This window comes from Leptopilina boulardi, unplaced genomic scaffold (genome assembly GCF_019393585.1).
Source record: "Leptopilina boulardi isolate dan_hultmark-lab unplaced genomic scaffold, ZJU_Lbou_2.1 LbouV2_120, whole genome shotgun sequence".
In the NCBI taxonomy this organism is placed as follows: domain Eukaryota; kingdom Metazoa; phylum Arthropoda; class Insecta; order Hymenoptera; family Figitidae; genus Leptopilina; species Leptopilina boulardi.
Window position 1 is genome coordinate 290,069 of NW_026137664.1, and position 22,906 is coordinate 312,974.

General features: G+C 37.1%; 1 protein-coding gene and 1 long non-coding RNA gene across 2 annotated transcripts; both read left to right on the top strand.

The window, feature by feature from the left end:
• The first annotated feature begins 14,242 nt into the window (after positions 1-14,242).
• LOC127284574 (zinc finger BED domain-containing protein 4-like) lies at positions 14,243-15,462 on the top strand. The gene is made up of 4 exons (XM_051310089.1): positions 14,243-14,666; positions 14,781-15,132; positions 15,284-15,385; positions 15,459-15,462. The coding sequence occupies exons 1-4, from the start codon at positions 14,243-14,245 to the stop codon at positions 15,460-15,462; spliced, it is 882 nt and encodes a 293-aa protein (XP_051166046.1).
• Positions 15,463-21,292: 5,830 nt separating this feature from the next.
• On the top strand, positions 21,293-22,088 carry LOC127284619 (uncharacterized). Its single transcript, XR_007843507.1, has 2 exons — positions 21,293-21,572; positions 21,939-22,088. It is a non-coding gene; the product is annotated as an uncharacterized LOC127284619 (long non-coding RNA).
• Positions 22,089-22,906: the final 818 nt, after the last annotated feature.

Here is a 22,906-nt window from a genome sequence, read left to right on the forward strand (position 1 = left end):
TTTTGAAGTTCTATTTACAACGAAATTTGTCTAGTAATATTGGTTTCTTTCTAGTAACTGTAGAGTTGATAGCAAGTGTTAATAAAGAAAATAATCTGGCAAGCAATTGATAAGTGACTAAACAGTTTCACTAGACAGAAAAACTTGCTTTCTCTGACCAGTACTTTTGTAAATGGCAACTGGCCAGAAAATCTTGTCATAAAATAACTTGTTTTAAACAACAAATGAAACTGTTAAAAAAATTCATTTTAACAAATTTTATGAGATTCAATCATTTTTTCAAAAAAAAATTTAAGACAAAAATTGTTGTTAAATTTCATTTATTTATTTCTATCTTTTCATCTAATATTTATTTGTATTTTTTGTTGAATTTTTAAAAACAGCGGCATATTTTGCGCTTCAAAAAATTTTCTGCAATTTTGTTTGTTGAATTTTTTTAACAATATGTTGTTTAAAACTGACACAATAAATATAATTTTTGTCTTATATTTTTTTTAACAAATGGGTACCCTTTAAGTATTACATAAGCTAAATAAATATACACAAAAGTTTTGTGGCTCATGAATAATAAGATTTTTTAATTATCAGGATTTCCAGACTTTTCAAAAAGGCGACCGAAACGAAGACAGCGACTCCAGTAAAAGCGTCATGACAGTTTCCGAAAACCGATCTGGAAATATTCTTGGTCTTACATCCGATCTCCTCGCAGAATCTATTAATCTAACAGCTATGTTAGATAGAGCTGTGAATAGTTCCGCTTCTTCCCAATCAGACATATAGCAATTAGATAAAACCGAACGCAGAAAATAATCGCAAGGCAAGAAATCGACTCTCTTGAATTTATTTATTAGATCTCAGAAGGAGCAAGATGAAAAACGTGATAGTCGTGGGTATCGATATGAAGATGTTTTAAAAAAAGTAATGGCATACTATTTTCTCGTTGGTGGTAAAATTCTTTATGATTCGTTATATGCAAACCTCCCTGTGCCACACATGAGCACAATTTATAAAGAAATCCACCATAATGCCGAGTCATTGATGGAAGGTGAATGTCGAGTTATAGATTTAAAGGCATTTTTGGAAGTGAGAAATCTACCGCCGTTTGTATGGTTAAGTGAAGATGCAACACGAATTTCGAATAGGATTCAGTATGATCACAAAAGTAATCAATTAGTTGGTTTTGTCCTACCTTTTGATGAAAACGGTATGCCAGTAGCTTTTTCTTTCGCTGCTACTTCCGCGAAAGTGATAGAGAACTTCTTTCTTAATAATACACCGGCATCATCACTGTATACTGTAATGGCGCAGCCAATACAGGACGATGCACCTGCTTTTTGTCTCATGTTATTTGGAACAGACAATAGATTTACCACGGAGCATGTTCTTAAACGCTGGAATTACGTTTGAAAACTTCTCCTCAAGCAAGGGATTCATGTAGTTGGGGTGTCATCCGACGGCGATTCTCGATTATTAAAAGCGATGAGTATAGAAACAAGCTTCGGCTTGAAAAAATCAGATTTTTCAAAGTTCGGGATCAACTTCGAAATACACGAGTTTCATGTTAAATGTATGCCTGATTTTGTATGTACTCAGGACACTGTGCATATAGGTGGAAAATTTCGTTGTCGCATTTTGAAGCCATCACTGATCATGCCTATGGGGAATCATTTTGTTTCCTCGGGTCATTTGAATGTTCTTATTAATCTTGTTTCAAAGGACAAACATTTGTTGAATCCCTCTGACATCTCACCAGGAGACAAAATGAATTTCGCTTCAGTGATTAAAATTGGTGATCCTCGAGTTTTGGATTAATTAAAAATTAACGTTCCGGGTAGCGAAGGTACGATTGCGTATTTGCGAGTCATGTATTATATCCTCATTTCCTACCTGTGCAAAACTTTAACGAACGCTGACAGAATTTATTTTGCATGGTACAGTGTTTTCTTTCTGAGATTTTGGCGCGCATGGATTAGAGATCAGCCAGATTATTCCTAGACAAAGAACTGTATAACTTTGAATACTTACGTCTGCGTTGAATTAAATGCACATGCCTTGTTAAATTTGATGTTTACATGTATCGAAACAAATTCATTACAATTTTTTTTTACCGTGGCAGTTCGGAAGTCAGCAGTGTGAAAGTTTTTATAGAAACTTGCGATCTATGACGACAACATTTTCGACAGTAGTCAATTTCACACTTTTAGAAGCAATTCATCGAATTCAACGCATTCAGTATCAAGCCGACATTTCCGTTGAGGATTTTGAATCAAAAGGCGAAACATTATTTTTCCCCCGTACTCGTCATTTGAATACGAATTATGAAATTCAAGAAAATAAAATCCAATCACCGACTGCAAGACTTTCGAGTATCGATTCCACACTTCTTAGTTATTCTGACATCAAAAAAATTCTTTCTTTTGCTAAAAAATCAGCTCACGAAGACATTTCTCTACTCGGTATGAAAATCGATATGAAAGAAGCAGAGAATATTCAAATTTAAAATTTGAAAACCGATTTGATTGTCCACAACGATAAAATCCCAGATTCGGAAAATTCTGAAGTCGAAGACGATTCTGCATCATTCGATGAAAGTGTGGAAAATAATATAAACGACCAAGTTGATGAAAAAACAGAGGATGACGTGAAAATTCTTCTTAATTTGAATGGGGAAATTGAACTCCCATCCAAAAAAAAGAATTGTTAATTTAAAACCTGATGATGAATGCACAATTGTTGCAGATTCTTCCGGTAATGAATATGTAGTAAAAATGTCATCTATTTGTTGGCTTATGAACAGGGAAAAATCAAAGTTGAGTAGCGATCGACTAGAAAGGGTCAAAACCTCTGTAACGGGGTTTTATAATTTATAATTAACATAAATTGGGCATCTAAACCCGCCAATTCAAAATACACATTATACGAACAATCTCACAAGGGGATCCTCCAAAACATATGAACATCTGATGCCGGACGTTGAGGCAGGCCAACACTAACTACACTTACCTCGAGGACGCTCAGCTGACTCTAACCGACGCCGCTTCTCGAGTTGCAGGAAGAATTCGCAAAGGAGAAAACACTTAATAATACAAAACACTCCCAAATTTAATATAAAGAAACTATTTATTTAACACTAAAACTACAGCAAAGATATAATAAAAGATATATAAAAATACGATTGAGAATTAGAGCACGTCCGCTCTCTAACGATCGGTTAATTGAACTGGTGGTAGATCCCCCTTCCGGTCCTAGGATCACCACTATGCCTCTATCTCTCTCGCTCCTATGGACAGCCCCAAACCTACGAAGTGACCATTCGGCCCTAATCGCCGCCCCCCGTGAACGTTCACACGTCACGCCTGCGTAAATCAGTCCTACGATAGATTTCGCGAAAGCAACTTAATTTGACTGCCACAAGAATAACGAGACGAAATACCGACTAACGAATGCTTCGTTACAATCCCCTCCCCTAGGCCGATGTTACTCTCAGTAATATCGCCTGTCAATCTCACAAAGAGCCACAAAATCAAATCACAAAAAAAACAAATAAGGGGGAAAGTAAGCATTCTAGACACAGTCCAAAACAAAAGAAATTTTACTTATTTTATTTTATTTAATAAAATGAAAATTAATAGTAAAATAAGGAAAGAAGATGACACAATTAATATTTCTTTAAACTTAAAAATGAATTTCATGTCTCTTCCCTTCCAAAAAAAGGTCAACACTATTGACGTCGACTACGATGCTCCTTAAGGAACTCCAACTTAAGTTCCTCCTTAAGTTCCTGTGGAACTCCCTCCAAACGTTGGTCCAACTCTCGCAGCTCGTCGAGAAGGGTTGGACCAGACGCTGCCACAACACGAGCCTCTGGTTCGACACTTTCCTCCCTAGGTGGGGGCCGCTCAACTTGTTGGCGAACCGGCGAACTACGACGGTTCCTTGGTGGAGGGTCCTCCCGTTCCACCAGCCGCTGAGTTGGCCTTGACGACGAGGTCCCATCACGCTGACTCAGAAATTCGGCATGTACCCGTGAGCAGCGTGGACACGTGTTAAGGGTCACATCCCTCCTTCCGCAATTTTTACAGAAAACTGCCCATTCTTTCGGGCAATCAGAGAGGCGATGGCCTCTCTTCCAACAATTGAAGCAGGATCTCATTGGCGGGTCCACCCTTGGATCCGTCAGGATTGGGTCTAAGCCCTTGAACATAATACCGGCCAATACAGCCGGTAGCTGCCTCCTGCCACTCGCACTTACTACTGAAGATGCTGGCGCCGGTAAGGTTTGAATAGCGCAAACCTCCGCCACCCCTGCCTCTTTTGGTAAGTGAGACGCCGACGGTTTATACACAGGCCTCGGCACACCACTTACATAGTTTTCCGATCTGAGAGGATGTCGGTTTCGGTATTCCACTTCGAACTCCTGACGAAGCCGAAACCGCTCCACCCTTCTCTCCGGGGCAAGTTCCACCGGAGCCACTGTCCTCTCCAAGTCGGCCACTGCCAAACGGCTCTCCCAAGCTTCCTCACTCTCACCGGGGACACGTTCCAACTGGTACGGGTCACGCCTCTGACGAAGTACTTTCGGGTCGCCCCCGGTGGCCACAGTTTTATCCGCAGATGCCTCAACACTGGTATCTGGAACCACTTCAACTACTGCAGCCTCGTTGTGCTCACCACTCAACCGGGCCACAGAATCATTACCAAGAACAGATGGTTCCGCTATCTCCTCCGGTTGAGTGGGGGTAATGCCTCGTTCCTCAAAAACTCTCTGGACCAGAGTTTCTACCCTGTCCAGCCGCGATCCTACCGCTGGAGGCGAGAACTCCGGCAAAGCCTTTTTCGCCACTAGGTGCCGACCACTCCACCCACGACGAGCGCCACAACCACTCCTCCACATTTTTCTCTTCGGCGATGGCCCAGATGGTGACTTGAGCCGACGTTTGGGCATCCAATCTGAAAACAAAATATATTAATCACCACTCTCAACCATTACTTAACTCTATTTACGATATATCTTTTCAAATCCGCGACATGAACTTTGGCCACTCGCCGCTTATCTTCGGATTTCAATTCATACACCGAGGGAGACAGTTGCCTAATTATTTCGAACGGACCTTCGAATTTTGGAGCCAGCTTGACTGAGAACCGTTGATTCGCGTTCGATAATTTATGCGTTCGCCAAAGTACTAGATCGCCTACACTAAACGTTGCCTCGCGCTTATTTCGATTGTAGTACTTCGCCTGTTTCTCCCTTTCCTCGTCTATAAAACGAGCCACCAAATCCCGCAATGCGTCCAATCTACGCATTCTATCGCACCAGACTTCCGGATCAATGCGCTGTACTAATCGTTTCTCTTCAACCTTCCGCCGTAAACTCTTAACGGGGTTAGGTTGCCTACCAAAATTGAGAAACGCCGGTGATACCTTCGTAGTCGCTTGGACTGCCGTGTTGACTGCATGACGGAACTCGTGCACATGCTTGTCCCAATCACGGTGGTCAGAACCCACAAAGGTAGCGATCATTGTTTTCAGTGTCCGATTACTTCTCTCAACGGGGTTGGCCTGAGGGTGATATGGTGGTGTCGTCAAATGACGCACACCATACTCTTCGAGTGTTGATTTAAGATGGTTATTGTCGAATTCTTTCCCGTTGTCTGTCAACAAGAAATTCGGAGTTTCCCATCTGAATAAAATCAACTCCTCGAAGGCCTTGGCAATTGATTTGCCATCCGCCGATCTCAGAGGTTTCACCTCTATCCATCTGGAAAATAGGTCTTGGAACACTACCAAGTGCCTATTCTGGCTTTTGCTAGGAGGAAACTCCATGCAATCAGCCGCCACTACGGTCCAAGGTCGTTCCACAATCCTCTGACCCATGAGACCTTGAGGTCCTTCTTGTGACACTTTGAACCGTTGACACTCGGGACATTGCCTGACAAACGTCTGAACATCATGCCATACTCCTGGCCAATAATATTCCTGAGCTACGCGCTGATACGTTTTCTCAATGCCCAAGTGTCCCGCCGAAATCTCAGAATGTGCGTTTTTCAGCACTTCTGCCCTATAGTCAAGTGGAACCACTAATTTCCACCCCACTTCATCGCCAGTTATCGGAAGTAATAATGGGTCATTCCGATGACGATATAACCTCTCTTCTTCGACCAACCAGCCAGGAAACCTCTTCGGAAACTTAACGACCATCACTTTCCTCTTCAAATACCACGGATCTGTGATTGTCTCGAAGGCCGCTAACTCGGCCTCTTCTTCATCGAACATGCGAGACAATGCGTCTGGTACATGGTGATTCGCACCCTTCCTATGTACGATGTCGAAATCCCACTGCTGCATCTCCAATGCCCAACGTGCCAGACGCCCTGTAGGATCCTTCAGATTCCTCAGCCACTTTAACGCACTATGATCCGTTATGGCCTTGAATTTAGAGCCTTCCACATATGGTCTAAATTTACGAATTGCCCACAATAGGGCCAAACATTCCCTTTCGGTAACGCTATTATTGCGTTCCGCCGATGTTAATGCTCTACTGGCATAAACAATGGGATGTTCGCCATCCTCAGTCTCCTGTGTAAGCACAGCTCCAATCGCTGAGTCACTTGCGTCACATTGTATCGTGAACGGCTTAGTGAAATCAGGACGGGCCAACACTGGTGCCGAAACCAATTTCTGTTTCAACTCTTGAAACGCCTCTTGTTGGTCACTTTCCCATACCCAATTCTTATCCTTGTGTAGTAGCCGCAAAAGTGGTATTTTAAGCTCGCTATCCTTCTGCATAAACCGCGAATACCATCCTACCATTCCTAGGAATCTACGAAGTTGTTTGATATTTTGTGGAGCTGGATATTCCAGAACCGGCGCTATCTTATCCGGATCTGGCCTCAAACCGTCTTTATCCAAAACATATCCCAAGTACGTGACCCTCGAACAACCAAATTCGCATTTACTCGGGTTCACTACCAAACCAGCCGCAGCTAATTTCTTTAGGACAATTTCCAACCAATGAAGATGTTCCTGATAATCGTTTGTCACGATAATAATATCATCCAGGTACCCGAACACCACTGGTTCGAATTCTGGACCGAACAAAGAGTCGACCAGCCGCTGAAATGTCATAGGCGCGTTAGTTAGTCCAAAGGGCATTCTTTTGAACTGGAATAACCCTAAGCCTGGAATTGAAAACGCTGTATACTTTTTACTCTCCGCCGACATTGGTACCTGATGATAGGCCATCTTCAGATCTATTTTGGATATATATCTGGCCTTCCGTAATTTATCCAATATTGAGTCCACACTAGGGATCGGATAAGCGTCTTTGATGGTTACTTTGTTCAGATCTCTGTAGTCGAAACATAACCGTAAAGTACCATCACTTTTTTTTACAACCACTGGTGCTGAGCTCCAATCGCTCGCAGCACGCTCAATGATCCCTTGCTCCAACAACTTTTTAACCTCTTTTATGAGCCACTCAAGAATCATGGGTGACATCCTTCGTGGTCTATGCTTGACCGGTGCCGTATCACTCAAACGAATGTGATGTTCGGTTAAGGATGTCATTCCTAACTCTGCCGTTAGGGGTAGTACCAACTGGTTGACCATTAGTTGAACTTCTTCACGCTGTTCATCGGTCAACTCCGATATTCCTGCACACTCCGCAGAAATATCGCCACGATCCCGCTTATTAAGTTGAGTCGCAAATTCATGCCACTCACCCTTCTTAATTCTCCAGAGGCCCTTGCCCAATTGGACATCCATGTCCATGTCCTTGCAAAAGTCAATGCCCAAAATAATATCCTGAGTCAAAGAATCAATTGCTTTTAACTCAAATGGTTGTGAATGACCGTCGACTGTCAACCACAATCTCAACTTTCCTAAGGTACTCGTTGATCCACCAAGGGCACTCTGGACCGCTGTATCGGCCGCCTCTAATTTCTCCCGAAATTTGGCCGCCAATTTGGGACCCACAACTGATATCATCGCACCTGGATCAAACAATGCCATATATGGACGATCCGCGATAATTACTTTTAAAAAGTATCTGTTTTCAGCCCTTGTCCCATCAATCATTTCATTAGGTTCGGGGAATTCCGTTGCATCACTTGCAACTTCTCCCCTCCCCTGGACTATACGTGCTGCCAAATATTCAGCACTATTAGTCCCACCAACACCACTAGTAGGATGTTTTATCCTTTGATCACTGGGACAATGTGTCCCAGTGCCACTAATGTTTGGTGTCCCACACACATTGGGACGCTCTGTCCCTCTCTTAATACGGAGTGAGTCCTCCTCACTCGAACAACAAACTCTATTTGTCTGCCGCGCAGACTTTCCACTAGGTGAACACTCACCTTTTCCACTTGTGACTTGTAGATGAGTCCTGAGTAAGTTCTCCTTACTCGCCAGCAACTCATTTTGTGAATGACCCACGACCATATCACTGGGTGATCCCTCACCCGTTCTACTAGACACGTTTTGTTGAGCCCTGAGTGAGTACTCCTCACTCGCCAGCGACTCATTTTGCGAATGACCCACGGTCATTTCGCTGGGTGAACTCTCACCCCAACACTTCATCCCTCTATTTTGAGCCTTGAGTGAGTCCTCCTCACTCGTCATCTGCTCAAATTGAGTCTGTCTCACAGACTTAACACTGGACGAACACTCGCCCCTCCTCTCTAACACACTTTTCTCATTTTGAGCCTTGAGTGAGTCCTCCTCACTCGTCCGCTGCTCAATGTGAGTTTGCCTCGAAGGCCACTTCCTTGGTGAACACTCACCAACTCTCTCTAATAAACTCCTCTCATTTTGAGCCTTGAGTGAGTCCTCCTCACTCCTCCTCTGCTCAATTTGAGTTTGACCCACTACTCTCAATCTGGGTGAACACTCACCCCTCCGCTCTTCACTCTGTTCCTGTTGAAGCTTGAGTGGGTCCTCCCCACTCTCATCAGAGTACACCATCTCTTGCACTCTCAGGAACAACTCTTCACTCGTGGTGACTGAGCCTAAGGTTGGGGGGGAGGGTTTGTCGGTCCCCCCCCAAACTCGTTTCCCCACATTGCTCGCAATGGGGCACAAGTTGGACAATTTTTAAACACAGTGCCTTTGGTTCCACAGACCTGACACTGGCCACCAAGAGATTCCGATTGTTTATTCGGGCATTCCGAAGCAAAATGTCCCTGAACTCTGCACTTGAAACAGACCCTCGTTGGACATTGGGACGCCCTATGTCCCACCACCTGACACATGTTGCAGGTGCCTAAAAATGGCCGTGGTTCCGGTACAGTACCACTGACCGGCCTCGATGGTTCGGGTACTCTTTGTCCCGAAAACCTCTTTGGAGCTACTGCTACGGGTGCCTGTCGTGCTGACTGTTTTGCCCCGTTTTTGTTTGCTCCCGAGTTCCACTGCCCTTTTTGCATTTGGAATGCATCGACTTCCTCAGCTTCCTTCCTCTTGGTCACCTTCTTCTTTCTAGAGTTGGACTTTTTCTTAGCTGTCTTTTTGTCCTTGTCTGACCCCGAATCCGACAGAGAGTCCTCAAGCAGCGCATCTAGCTTGCTTGCCTTTGCTCCACCTCTTGGTGCCGCCGATGGAAATCTCATTTTTTCCTTAGTGGGTGGTGGCATATAACGCTTATCCAGATCACGAATCTTCTCGTATCTCCTCGCGCATTTTTCCAAATCACCCAAGTCTTGCACCTCCTGGTTTGCAATGAACCGCCTATATTCGGGTGTCAGTCCTCTGAACACTATTTTTAACATTTTATCTCCCGATAGGGGCCTCTTAAAGTGATCTGCGATCATTTTTAGATTGGTGATATATGACGAGAGTTTTTCGCCTTTGGCTTGGGTTCTGGCTTTGAGCTCGTCCCAAATGTCATCCTCGTCCAATACCCTAGCAAACTCTCTCATGAAAACTTTTTTAAAGGTTTTCCATGAGCCAATCTCATCCCTCACCACCCTAAACCACCTCGTGGCCGACTGCCGCAGAACTCCTGGGACTGCCCTGAGAATTTGGCCATCACTCAGGCCATTGCAATACTTGCAATCCTCCAATCGTTGGATAAATTCTTCTGGGTCTTCTTTCTCGCCTCCCGAGAATTTAATCTCCCAGTCTTTAAGTAGTCTGACCGTCCCCTGATCCACCCTGGATTGCTGGTTCCGGTCCTGCCTATCTTCGACACTCTCCGAATCGTTTTCCGATTCCGAAGACGACAATGTTTGCCATGACTGCCTGTCGCTCAACCTAGATTTGGCATAATTGTCCTTTTTGCCCTCAGAGTGATAGCTCTTGACGCTATCCTCACCACAGGACTCATGTCCTGTGGGCCTCTTCCTCTTTGGTGTGGGCTCACCCTTAGCCCGTCGTCCCCACTCCTTAGATTCTGGGGCCTCTAATACACGTTTCATGTCCTGTACTATTTTCGACACTTCGTCTATTGTCACCTCTGCACTCTTTTGACTAGTTGTAGACTGATTTACTCCCTGTTTAGAGATGGCACCTAATCTTTGTTGAGGTAACTCGTTGGTAAGTGGACCCCTTCGTGTGTCCGCTTCTGGATTGCCACCCCGTTGATCGGCGCCAGCCTGAGTACCCGTCTTCCACCAACCTAACGCTGTTTTTTGGCTGTGGGTGAAAAAGGTCTGTGCTTCAGGCCCCCTTTGTAGCCACTGAGCGATATGATTCATATTCCAAGTTTCAGGAAAACTGGCCAAGTTAGCGCCCGCATTGACATCACCCGTCATTGACACTTCTTTTCCGCCAACACTGGACCTGGGTATCTGTGTCCTCTGTGATCCAATCGAATCATTTTCGTCAGTGCTATTGAGTTCCTCAGTCACCGCTATATCAGCGCCACTACTTTGTCCCCCTATTGCCCCCAGTGATTCCTCTCGCTCACTGGCCACTGAATCCGATCTACTACTCCTTTTTCTTAAAGGGCCAGGAAGTCCTTCCAAAATGAATACGTTGGATGAATCTGCCGCATCGTATTTATCTGCCCACGGCACATACAATGTTTCTCCTAAAACAATTCTTGTTCGGAGCCTCAAAAGTCGTTCATACAGCACTTGGACTGATCCTTTGATGCTGCATCCTTGACTGTTTAATTCGAAAACGACATCTTCAATTGTCATTAGTTTGACCTGTTCCCAAATTTGTCGGGCCTTCGGATCTTTCAGAACCGCCTCCATTTGTCGTTTAAAAACGTCGGACTCCCTACTCATGTTGAAATAATTCATAAATTTCAAATTCCCAAAAAAAAGTTTCGAATTCAATTGGCTTATTTTTCAAAATTTTTCCACACAAAATGGTGCCACAAAATTAAGAAAGGACAATAGTAACTGCCAATACACACACAAAAAAAAAATTTATTGACACGTTAGTTTAAAAGAAATTTTTGCTAACTAGTTTATAGCTAGCGCCCTCTTTAAAATGGACAGAAATACGCCGATAATAAAATAGTACCGTACAACACACAATAAAAATTAAATAAAAAATTTTTAATCTTATATTAATTTATCTACAACCTGCATTAATATGCAGCCACCAAAGAAAACGAATTTAAAATACACACCACGCGAGCCTCTACGAAAAAAAAAAATTTTTAACATTCAAAAAAAAATAAATAATGAACAAACACAATTAAAAAAAATTTGCTAACCTTGCGAATGAGCAAGCCACAGTTTAAAAATTGATAAAATGTTCAATAATTTAAAATTCTTTTACTTGTCCACGACAAGTCGTAAAAAAATTAAAATTTTTCTTCGCACGAATTTTTCACCACTCACACAAAATTTTGGAAATGGCGTCTAAAATCTTATTTCCCGCGGAAAAGATTTCTCACGATACTATAAACGCGAATGACGTCACTTCCACACACGCCGAGAAAAAAAATTATTTAATCTACTAATTAAAAATTTTCGATCAATTAAGAATTTTCCGAGAGAGAAAAAAAAAATTCCTATAAAATTAATCTCGACAAACACAACACTAATCAATACTAATTTTCTTGATTAATTTAACTAATTTCAGGTTTTACCAGAACCGAAAAGGCCACAAACACTTGCGCGCGATTTTTCGTTCCGATGACGTAATTCCTGATACCGCCAATTTCGCTCAATGTGACGTCACGTCCGAGCACATGGCGAATAAATTAGTTTTACACACTAAGTTCAATTTCCCCATGTATATTCCCAATATACACGGCCACACAAAATACACAAAAATTCAATCAATAAAATAAAAAAAATCACAAATCAATATATACCTCCAAATAAATAGTTTTAATTACACATATAAAAAATTTTCCTCTGCCTCAATGTCTTGGCGTCGCCCAACGTTGGGCGCCAAAATTGTAACGGGGTTTTATAATTTATAATTAACATAAATTGGGCATCTAAACCCGCCAATTCAAAATACACATTATACGAACAATCTCACAAGGGGATCCTCCAAAACATATGAACATCTGATGCCGGACGTTGAGGCAGGCCAACACTAACTACACTTACCTCGAGGACGCTCAGCTGACTCTAACCGACGCCGCTTCTCGAGTTGCAGGAAGAATTCGCAAAGGAGAAAACACTTAATAATACAAAACACTCCCAAATTTAATATAAAGAAACTATTTATTTAACACTAAAACTACAGCAAAGATATAATAAAAGATATATAAAAATACGATTGAGAATTAGAGCACGTCCGCTCTCTAACGATCGGTTAATTGAACTGGTGGTAGATCCCCCTTCCGGTCCTAGGATCACCACTATGCCTCTATCTCTCTCGCTCCTATGGACAGCCCCAAACCTACGAAGTGACCATTCGGCCCTAATCGCCGCCCCCCGTGAACGTTCACACGTCACGCCTGCGTAAATCAGTCCTACGATAGATTTCGCGAAAGCAACTTAATTTGACTGCCACAAGAATAACGAGACGAAATACCGACTAACGAATGCTTCGTTACACCTCTGACTATCGAAAACTATCTTCACTTTCTAGAACGTCTAATTCTAGGCATATCGATTCTCCAGTTGTTTGTGAAGAAGTTTTCATTGGGGATTGGGGACTTTTTAAAAAAACCGATAGTTCAAAATGTTTAGTAGGAATGGTTTTAGGTTTCGGTTATATGGAGGGAAAGACATGGAAAAGTCTTGAATATTCAAATAATTTCGCAAAAGTTTCAGAAAATAAAAAACCTATTGGGTTATTGTGTCAATGGTATAATGTTGATAAAAATGGTAAATTATTACCAATTGAAGTTACCGTTCATAGACACATTTGCATTGATTCTTACAAAATAACGTTACCTCACCCAGACAAAGCTCAATCTATCATAAGCTTCAAGGAAAACGTATTTCATAAATTTAAGAAAGAAATAACAGTATTTGTTGAAAATAAAACAAAAAAAGGCCAAAAAGTCGTAAATCCTCGAAGAAGTGATAAAATATTTATTGGGAATAAGTGTCAAAACTATTGTCAAAATCGATAAATATTTATTGTGTACCTGATTGTTATAAGTTTTCTTTAAGAAAAAAAAGTCACGTTTAGTTGTAAATATTTTATATTAACAAATACCAAAGTTATTGAGAGTATTATTAGTTGTAAGAAAACATTTGTACGAAAAGTGAGCGAATCACAAAGTGATAAATCATGTCAGAATCGCGCGATCCCGGCTGTGCCATTTGCAAATTGAGGCTTTTCAATTTTTTTCTTTTCTAGGTGTAAGACGTTATTGTAAAAAAATTTCATTTTCAAATGTGAATTTTTTTATAGCAACAAAAAACAAAAAATCGTTTGTAATATATTATTTTCAATAAGATAAATTGTCATGAATTTTGACATTATCTTTCAATAAAATTTTGCTCAATCAAAAAGTTGTACAATATTTCAATCATGTGTTTTGGGGAAAATTTTGAGGAATATTTTACAGAAATTTACTAGAATAATTTTATAAATAAATAAAGAAATAATTAATAATAATAATAATAATAATAATAAAGTAATCATTCTAGTATAATCTAACAAGATAATTGTGATTAGTGTCAAACCTTTATACGTTTGAAATTCGGTAAGAAACATTAAAAATTCCGTTTGGATTCAGTTGGAGTCATTGGGATTTAGTGGGAGTCTTTGGGATTCACGCACATTTTGTTGAAGTCCGTCAAACTCTGTCACTGAACTTAGAGATGCAATATCGATATCGGAATATCGGAAATATCGATATTTTTGTCTCGATATGCCTCCTGCAGTTACTGCTGCCGAATTGGAAATACTAAAAGAACTGATAACAGTACTTCGTCCTTTGGAAGGCGCTACGAAAGATTTGTGTAGCCAAAAATATGTCACAGCAAGTATGGTGATACCACTAATAAATGGATTGCAGAGAGACTTTGAGAATCTGGTTCTTGAACACGAAGTAGCTTTAGTTTTAAAAGACAATCTTTTAAAAGAAATTTCTCGCAGATTTGGACTCATGGAATCCTGCCACTTTTTTGCAATAGCGACAATTTTGGATCCGAGGTTCAAAAAAGTGGTGTTCAAGCAACCGACAGATTGTGCACGTGCACTCGGCCAGATCAACAGATTATTTCAGGAAAAGAATAACAATTCTGCAGAACAAGAACCGGATACTGACGGAGATACGAATAATGAGCCAGAGGGTATGTAAATTGATATGTATGCTTATTTAGTATTTCCAAATATTGTTATATAATTAATATTTAAAATCCGTTTAAACAATTTTTTTTAAATAACTATAATTAACTTTTTTACAGAAAGTAAAGAAAAATCTTCACTTCGGAAATTTCATTCGGATTGCGTGCAAAATGCCAAGCGAGCAAGAAGGGACATTCCAGATAATGTATATCCTGATGAACTAATGCTTTATCTTCGGTCTGAAATTGCCAACTACGAAACTGAACCTATACAATTTTGGGTGGAAATGAAACATATTTACCCTACACTGTCTCAGATTGCGTTAAAATATCTGACAGTAGTTGCCACATCCGTACCTTCAGAAAGGTTATTTTCGAAAACTGGCATTTTGATGAACGATAAAAGAAACCGACTTGAAGGAAGTAAACTTCACAAGCAACTTTTTTTGGGAGCAGTCGACGAAGCTCTTTGGTAAATTTAAGACCCGGCATCCTGTGTGAAGACTATGTGTTCTAACTTTTAAGTAATTTCTCACCTTCATTTACTAACATTTCATTTTTATAATAAATTGAAAATCTTATATCAAGTACCTTAACAAAATGCAATTTGTTTTCTGTTCTAGGATGATTAAAGCGGTTAATGACACTAATAAAATTCGTCAATCTCGAAAAAAGGTTGCTTCGTATCTAGTGCAGTCACCTGTTATTGACAGTACATATTTCGAGTAAGTATTAAAAGAACTAGACATTAAAACATAAAAATTTTGTCATAATCTGATAATAAAACAATTTTTTCAGTTGAAGTGAAATAACCAGGAAGGAAGATCGACAAGCAGATTGTGATGAGTTATAAATATAAATTTCACAATTTTTCTATTTCTCGTTTAAATTTTAATTTCTCGTCTATTTCTCGTTCTTTTTTAAGTTTAAAAGTACTTAAAATGTTGCATAATAATAAATTTAATTCAACTGAATCTTTGTAAATTATTTTAATTTGATGGATGTTACTGTTGTGTTTAATTATATTAAATTGAAGATTTTTTATTTTTTTGAAAATTTTTTTTTATTTTATTTATTTTTTATTATTTTATTGAAAATAATAAACTAAATTTTGTGGTGACGGGAAATTGGCCTAAAAAATCTTCAATTTGTAAATTATGTTTATTTACGTAAAAAATTTCAAAATTATATCGATTAATCGAAATATCGATATTGTTGACCCGATATATTGTCATATCGATATTCACTACAAGCAATATCGATTTTAATCGATATCGATATTTTCGTTTCGATATTGCATCACTAGTCCCAACTCTCCATATTTGTCATAATTCACGTCAACTACCGCACCCTGCTCTAATAAGAATTTAGTGACCTTCCTATTATAAAAGGTCATACCCATAACGCGTAACATTTTTTCGTGATAATAGTTAAATTTCAATTAGTCAAATATAATATTATAATATATTAACATGAACTAACATATGAAATATCATTATAATAATATAATATAATACAATAATATGCCTAGCAACGGTTACTAAGAACATTTTTTGCTTAGCAACGGTTGCTACGAACAGTTTTTCAACTAGAAACGGTTACTAAAGATATTTTTTTTGTTTCGGAACGGTTGCTATGAACATTTTTGTAACTGGAAACAGTTTCTAAGAACATTTTTTTGAGTGGCAACGGTTGCTAAAGACATTTATTGGCTAGCAACTGTCGCTATGAACATTTTTTTCACCTAGCAACGGTGGCTAATGATTTTTTTCCTATTAAAAATCCTAAGAAAGTGTTATCCTTTTCGCTTTTTAGTAAAACTAATAAAATTAATTAATCGAATATAGTATCAACATAAAATGTTATATAAAACATCATTAAACTATTGTTTTATTAATAAAAAATAATTTAATGATGAAAAAACAATAATCAGCGTGCTAAAGCGCGAAGGTCTAGTATTATTATAATTAAAAGTTATTATAATATTACTAAATTTTTACTAGAGCAGGGTGTCTTTCACATCTTCTTTGCAGTAAAAAAAGAATTATTGAGCAAGCCGTTTGGACAATCAACCAAGCCGTCTGCTCAATTGTCCAAACGACATCTGGACAATTTGACTACTTGCTCAATTACCCAATGCATTAGGCCCAATCAACCTACACGTATTTAGAGGCAAAGAAAGGGAAAAATTGACTTAACTTTATATAAATCTTTAAAAAAAATTAATAAAATTAAGTGTTACTTTTCAGATGAATTAGCTTCGGCCGAGTAAAAATGCATGCATTTTACATTCTATATTTGCAAAGTATACAATTAACCATCCTTGCTCTAAGCCGTTTCCGAATTGAAACTTTTGTCGCACTTTTGAAAAAGTGTATACTTTATCAAACGTGCGACAAAAATCCCAATTCGGAAACGGCCCTATGCATGTAAACAAATGTGAAAGACAAGGATGGTTTAAGTATATACTTTACAAGTATACTTAATTCGGAAACGTACTAAAGATTTGTGACAACCAATGAAGGGTACGTATAAAGGCCTTTCTCCAATAGGAACCTAAACTTTTGCGTTGCGTGACTGACGCGTTGATTTTAACATTGGTTGCCAATAGCAACCGATGCAATGCATACGCAACGCAAGAGTTTAGGATCCTATTGGAGAAAGGCCTTAATACGTGGGTTTCTACGTGTATAATAGTACGCATATTACGTGTTAAGTTTTCTACTTGATTTATAATACATTTAATCATGTGATTTAAGAGCACCAATTTTAAATTCTTCATTAAATACATCATTCATGATTTTACAATGTTAAAATAGTAAGTTGTTATTATAAACAAAATTAGGTAATTATTTATCATTTTAACAATTATAAAACAAAATTTTTAATTATTCGAATGTATTTATATCGATTTTATTTCTAAATTGGTTTTTTAGAACGAACATCGCACCACGTGCATAACAACACAACCTACATTCTAAGTATTGACAGTCTAGTCGTTGGTATCTTCCAAAATAAACAATTTGTAAATAAATAATATAAACATGTTCTGAAATTATAATTATGATTAAATAATTAATAATAAGAATAAATTAATTAATTGATGTGTTATAGATAGAATAATATAGATGTCTAAATGTCTCAATATTTTACATGGTTTTATACATTTTATACGTAAAATACGTCGAAAACGTATTATACGTACAAAACCTCGTGCGACGCATTACAGCCCATAACTGGTGATAACAATCCATTCCGGTTGGTTTCCATTGTCTCCACTCGACATTTGTCATTATTTTTGTCAACTACCGCACCCTGCTCTAGTGAAAATTTAGTGACATTATTGTTCAAATTAAAAATTTTTAAATTTTCACTAGAACAGGGTGCGGTAGTTGACGAGAATTATGGCAAATGGCGGTTAGGAATTTTGGCGAGTGGGAACAATGGAAACCATAAACTTCCGCTGATTCCCGCTGGAGCCCATTTTCACCAGGGCTTGGAAAAGTAATCTTAAAGTATGTTCACACTTCGCCAACCAGCCAGATGACCTCAAGTTGTCATGGTAACGCAATTTAAACTATTAAGGCGATGGTAACGCAGTAAAGTAAAAGTTACTAAACTCTAAGTTTAAGTTCAACAAACAATTCTTTTTGTACCCTGGCGAGCACTCACAAGGTGCAGGTTGACATAGTAACATGTAAAGACGCTCTCACACCTTTTTGGCTGTCTGCAAGTTACTATGGCAGCCAATAAGGTGTGAGTGACAGAAATAGTTAATTATTTTTCTGTCACTCTTGTAGGTTACCATGAAAACCTGCATGCAAGAGTCTTACTTGACGAGCTGTAAACGCATCCTTAAAAAAGTTCCGCCCGAAATTGTAAATCCACCTTTACATATTAACACTTTTCAACATTGATCTTAAAACCACTTTGATTATTTATAAAAAGTTAAAACAATAAAAGTTTACAGGAGGTTCTACAATAGATGCAAGACCAAGTCCAAATGTAAATTTATTGTACTTGGTTGCGCGCGCAACGTATTGCAAACTGTAGCTGAGGCGCACTTGAAAATACTGGTTTGCGTCAGTTTTATTTTCTTGGTGCCGGCTCTTTATTTTAACGACAACGTGTAACAACCTGGAGTGGGATTACAAATAGCGACAGCGCTACGAAGATTTCGCTACGTAGCGATTCAAAGCTACATTCACTTTAAAAAATTTTCTAGCTATCGGGTGACTAAAAAAATAGTATCATTTTGATAAATTTAGGTTGGTACAATTGTTTTTCTGTGTATTTTTTTTCTCATATTTGCTTTATTTTATAATTTAACAATTTTTTTTGGAATCAAGAATGTATTAAATTCATAAGGATTTCCCACGATGAAGAAATGAAGCAATTTAAAGAAGTATCTAAAAGACTGACAAATTTTTCAAGTGTAACACTTCAAATCTCAAAAGTTATAAAAAGGCAATTCGAGGCAATGATAATTATTAATATTATTATATTAACACTTTTATTTCCAATTTCTATCCTTACAAAAAATCAAGAAAATAATTCAACTTTATCCAATAATAATAAACTATTTACTTTTCTTTTTTATATTAATAATTAAATATTTATTGAATTTATATTTATTATCTTTTACATAGGATTAAAAGTTTCTATTAGACATTGTCTAAAATGGAAAAAAAATTTAATTAAAAAAATTTTGAAGATATAACCTCAGAAATAGAATTTTTGTTCTCACGCAAAGGTTCACTAAAAAAATGTATAGGGCATTTTTTGTGAGTTAAAGAGTTTTTCAAAAAATGAAAATTTAAACTAATTTAATTAAAAAATTAAAAAATAATTAATTTAATTTAAAAAATTTATCAATTTTTAAATTTAGGCCGGTAAAGAATATCCTAATTTTAAATCTCATGCAATTATTATTTTTAATTCTTGCAGTAAGATTAATTTTCTTAATTTTTATTTATTAAATTAACTTAAAAAAATTTATTTCCTTTATAAATTATTTTAACATTAAACTAGATAATTTATTTTTCAAGTTGTTATTTATTAAATTAAAAGGTTATTTGCAATATTAAAGTATAATTTATTTCGTCACTAGTTGATTATTTTATTTGAAAGTAACAGTTGGCAAACATGAAGTTAGAGAATTGATTCCACCTTCATGTTGTATTTGTTTGATACCTAGATAAAATATTTTAGGAAATTGACATGAATTCTATGTCAATGTCCTTATTTAGAGGGGTTATGTTTATAGTTTCTTCTAAATTACCATCTTGCAGTTTAAGCTTTGAAGAAATTGTCAACGGTCTTTTATTTTGGCCATGATTTGGAACAAATTTCACTAAAAATATGTAAGTTTTTAATTCTAAATAACAAAAAGCGCTACATAGCGACTAGCGCTATTAGTAATCCCAGTGCTGGGATTCGATTTTTAATTATAAATTAAATATATTTTCTGGATGCATATAATTAAATGAGGTAGGTCAGTAATCTGAAAAAAATAAATAATATTATTTTGAAAATGAAAAAATTGTGGGTTATGTGTACATAACCTATGCACTTTTACAAAATTGTGTGTAATTTTTTTAGGATTACTTACCTCACTTAATTATATGCAACCAACAATTATATTTAATTTATAATTAAAAATCGAACCCCACGTTGTTACACGTTGTTAAGATAAAGAGCCGGCACCAAGAAAACGGAAACTGACACAAACCAGTATTTTCAATTGCACCTCAGCAACAGTTGGCAATACGTTGCGCGCGCTTCGAAGTACAATAAATTTGCACTTGTTCTTGTACTTTTGCCGTTACCGAATTGGGATTTTTAGAGTATTTTTGATAAAGTGTATACTCGGGAAGTATGCAGTGTCCTTTTTTTCGCACGGAAAAATAAGGACACTGCATTCTTTCCTAGTACACACTTTATCAAGTATGCGCTAAAAATCCCAATTCGAAAATGACCTTGATCTTACATCTATTGTAGAATCTCCTTTAAAAAGAAGAATACCTCAACTAATACTGAACTGAATATTGTTTCATAGTTGTACTTAATTATTTTAATTAAAATTAAGGGGCCGTTCATTAATTACGTCACGCTAATTTTAACATTATTTTCACCCCCCTCTCATTAGATCACAAATCGTCACATACCTTTTGACCCCCCTAGTGTGACATCACATTTGAAAACACCTCCCCCCCTCCCAAAGAAAAAAAATTTTTATATGTAATTAATAAAAAATATTAATTCACACAATAAACATTTACGTACATTTACGTGATCGGTAAAATAGGATTGCTCACAATAAGGGTTTCAGGGCGCGAACTGAAGTATAGCCATAAAATTACGGACTTTACTGACTAAAAAGCACAAATTACTGACCATTTACTGACCAAGAATGGACAGAATTTTAGGTAGTTTAAATTTAATTTAAATCAGACGGGGTAAAAATACGTTGACAGAGTAAACAGTAAGTAAATTTTTTAAGTTAAAAATAGTTTATTACGTCGACAAATAAAATAAAATTTATTGAAATTTGTTTAAAATTAGCTAGTATTTACATTTTACGTAATACTGAATAATTGCAAAGGTTATGAGTATTAAGGGGTTATGCCACTCTAGGATTTTCAAAAAATCGCTTTTTTTTTTGCTTTAAATAGTTCCTTAGGGTCTCAGAAATAACATATTGCAGGATTATGGCTCGGAAAAATCTCTAAATAATTTATTTTCGAAGTTCCTTGCAAGGCTGCACGGTACGCGGCGAGCTCATTTTGTCAGTTCTACGGGGGGTGATCTTTGAAGGATCTACAGCAGGTATACGGCAGATGTTTTCAAAGGCGCTAGTTACTTGCTAGACTATAGTGGTCAATTATATGGTGCAGGCATTGCAGATTAAAGGTATTGTGAAATTATTTAAGTTTTTTACAACTTAAAACTTTAAACGCGTTTATCTCCAAACTACATTTTTCGAGTTGGCCGAACCAACAACTCGTACAATTTCCAACCGATTAGGTTCAAATTTGACACACATCTTTAAAAATACATTTTTTAAGGTATCACGTAGGATTTTTTTTTTATTCTATATAGTTCATTTGTTATTAACTATTAACTGATGGTTTTTTAGTCGAAATTAGAAAGTTTAACTTTAGAAGTGCGCCATTTGATCATGAATCAATATATCGAAAAAATCCTACGTGTTACTTTAGCTATTGTAATATATAATAAAAAAAAATTTAGATACTCAAGATATTTCAAAATTTACAGGAGCAGTTAGTTCGGCCACGTACCCCTTGAACCATAGAGGAGTCGAAGGACGACCGCTACAGCGCCACCATTCTTCAAGAAATATTTATAAGAAATTATTTTTTTACACCTAAAAAGATGTATAATAAACTTCTTATATTATATTTTTAATTGACTTTATGGTTTTTCTAAAAAAAATTCACATAAAACACCTATTTTTTCGGTCTCTAGAGTGGCATAACCTCTTAAGGCGCTTGTATACCTCACCGATCCCGAGTATACTTCTGTCGTGTACCATTGGAGTAAAAGAGACAAAAAGATATTTCCGTCTCTTTTACTCCAATGATACACGACGCAAGTATACTCGGGATGGGTGAGGTATACAAGCGCCTTTAAAAAGAAACGAAGAAATTGTTTCATAAATAAATGAAAAGAACAGTATTTAAAAAAGACTTATTTTTTAAAAAACTCTGTAATCAATTTAGACTTTTTTTGGAAACTTCTTTCTCTACAGAATCAAGTGCCTTTTGTTGTTTGTCATACAGAAGGAGAATTGTCTCAATAGTTCAAAACAAATTATTGAATTTTAAGTTTTTATTAAATACAAAATATTAATTAAAAACTAATCTTGATTTTACGTAATTAAAAAAAAAAATGTTTTAATTAAAGTAAAATTGTAGCAAACATGTTACATAAGTATTTCTATAAATGTGTTCAGGAGGAATTACTCCTAAAAAGTATAGAAACTGATTGTATCCCACAGTGTTTAAAACCAAAGATATTTTTTTCTATAATGTTTCGAATGTTCAAATGAACAAAATTTTTTCCCGTCTATTTATTTTATAATAATTATAATTTATATCATATGTATATAATTTATAAGTTTATGTATTATAAAATTATAATCATTTACGGAAAAATAAAAAATAAATTTCACTCTTATGAAGTAAATAATTAATTTTTTTAAAGTGACAAATAATATTTTGTAA

What these genes read in the sequence shown, in the direction of transcription:
- LOC127284574 (XM_051310089.1), top strand. Translation starts at nt 14,243, where the DNA reads ATGCCTCCTGCAGTTACTGCTGCCGAATTGGAAATACTAAAAGAACTG. An exon ending in TACGAATAATGAGCCAGAGG is followed by an intron (nt 14,667 to 14,780) that starts GTATGTAAATTG and finishes ACTTTTTTACAG; the next exon opens with AAAGTAAAGAAAAATCTTCA. An exon ending in GCAGTCGACGAAGCTCTTTG is followed by an intron (nt 15,133 to 15,283) that starts GTAAATTTAAGA and finishes TTTCTGTTCTAG; the next exon opens with GATGATTAAAGCGGTTAATG.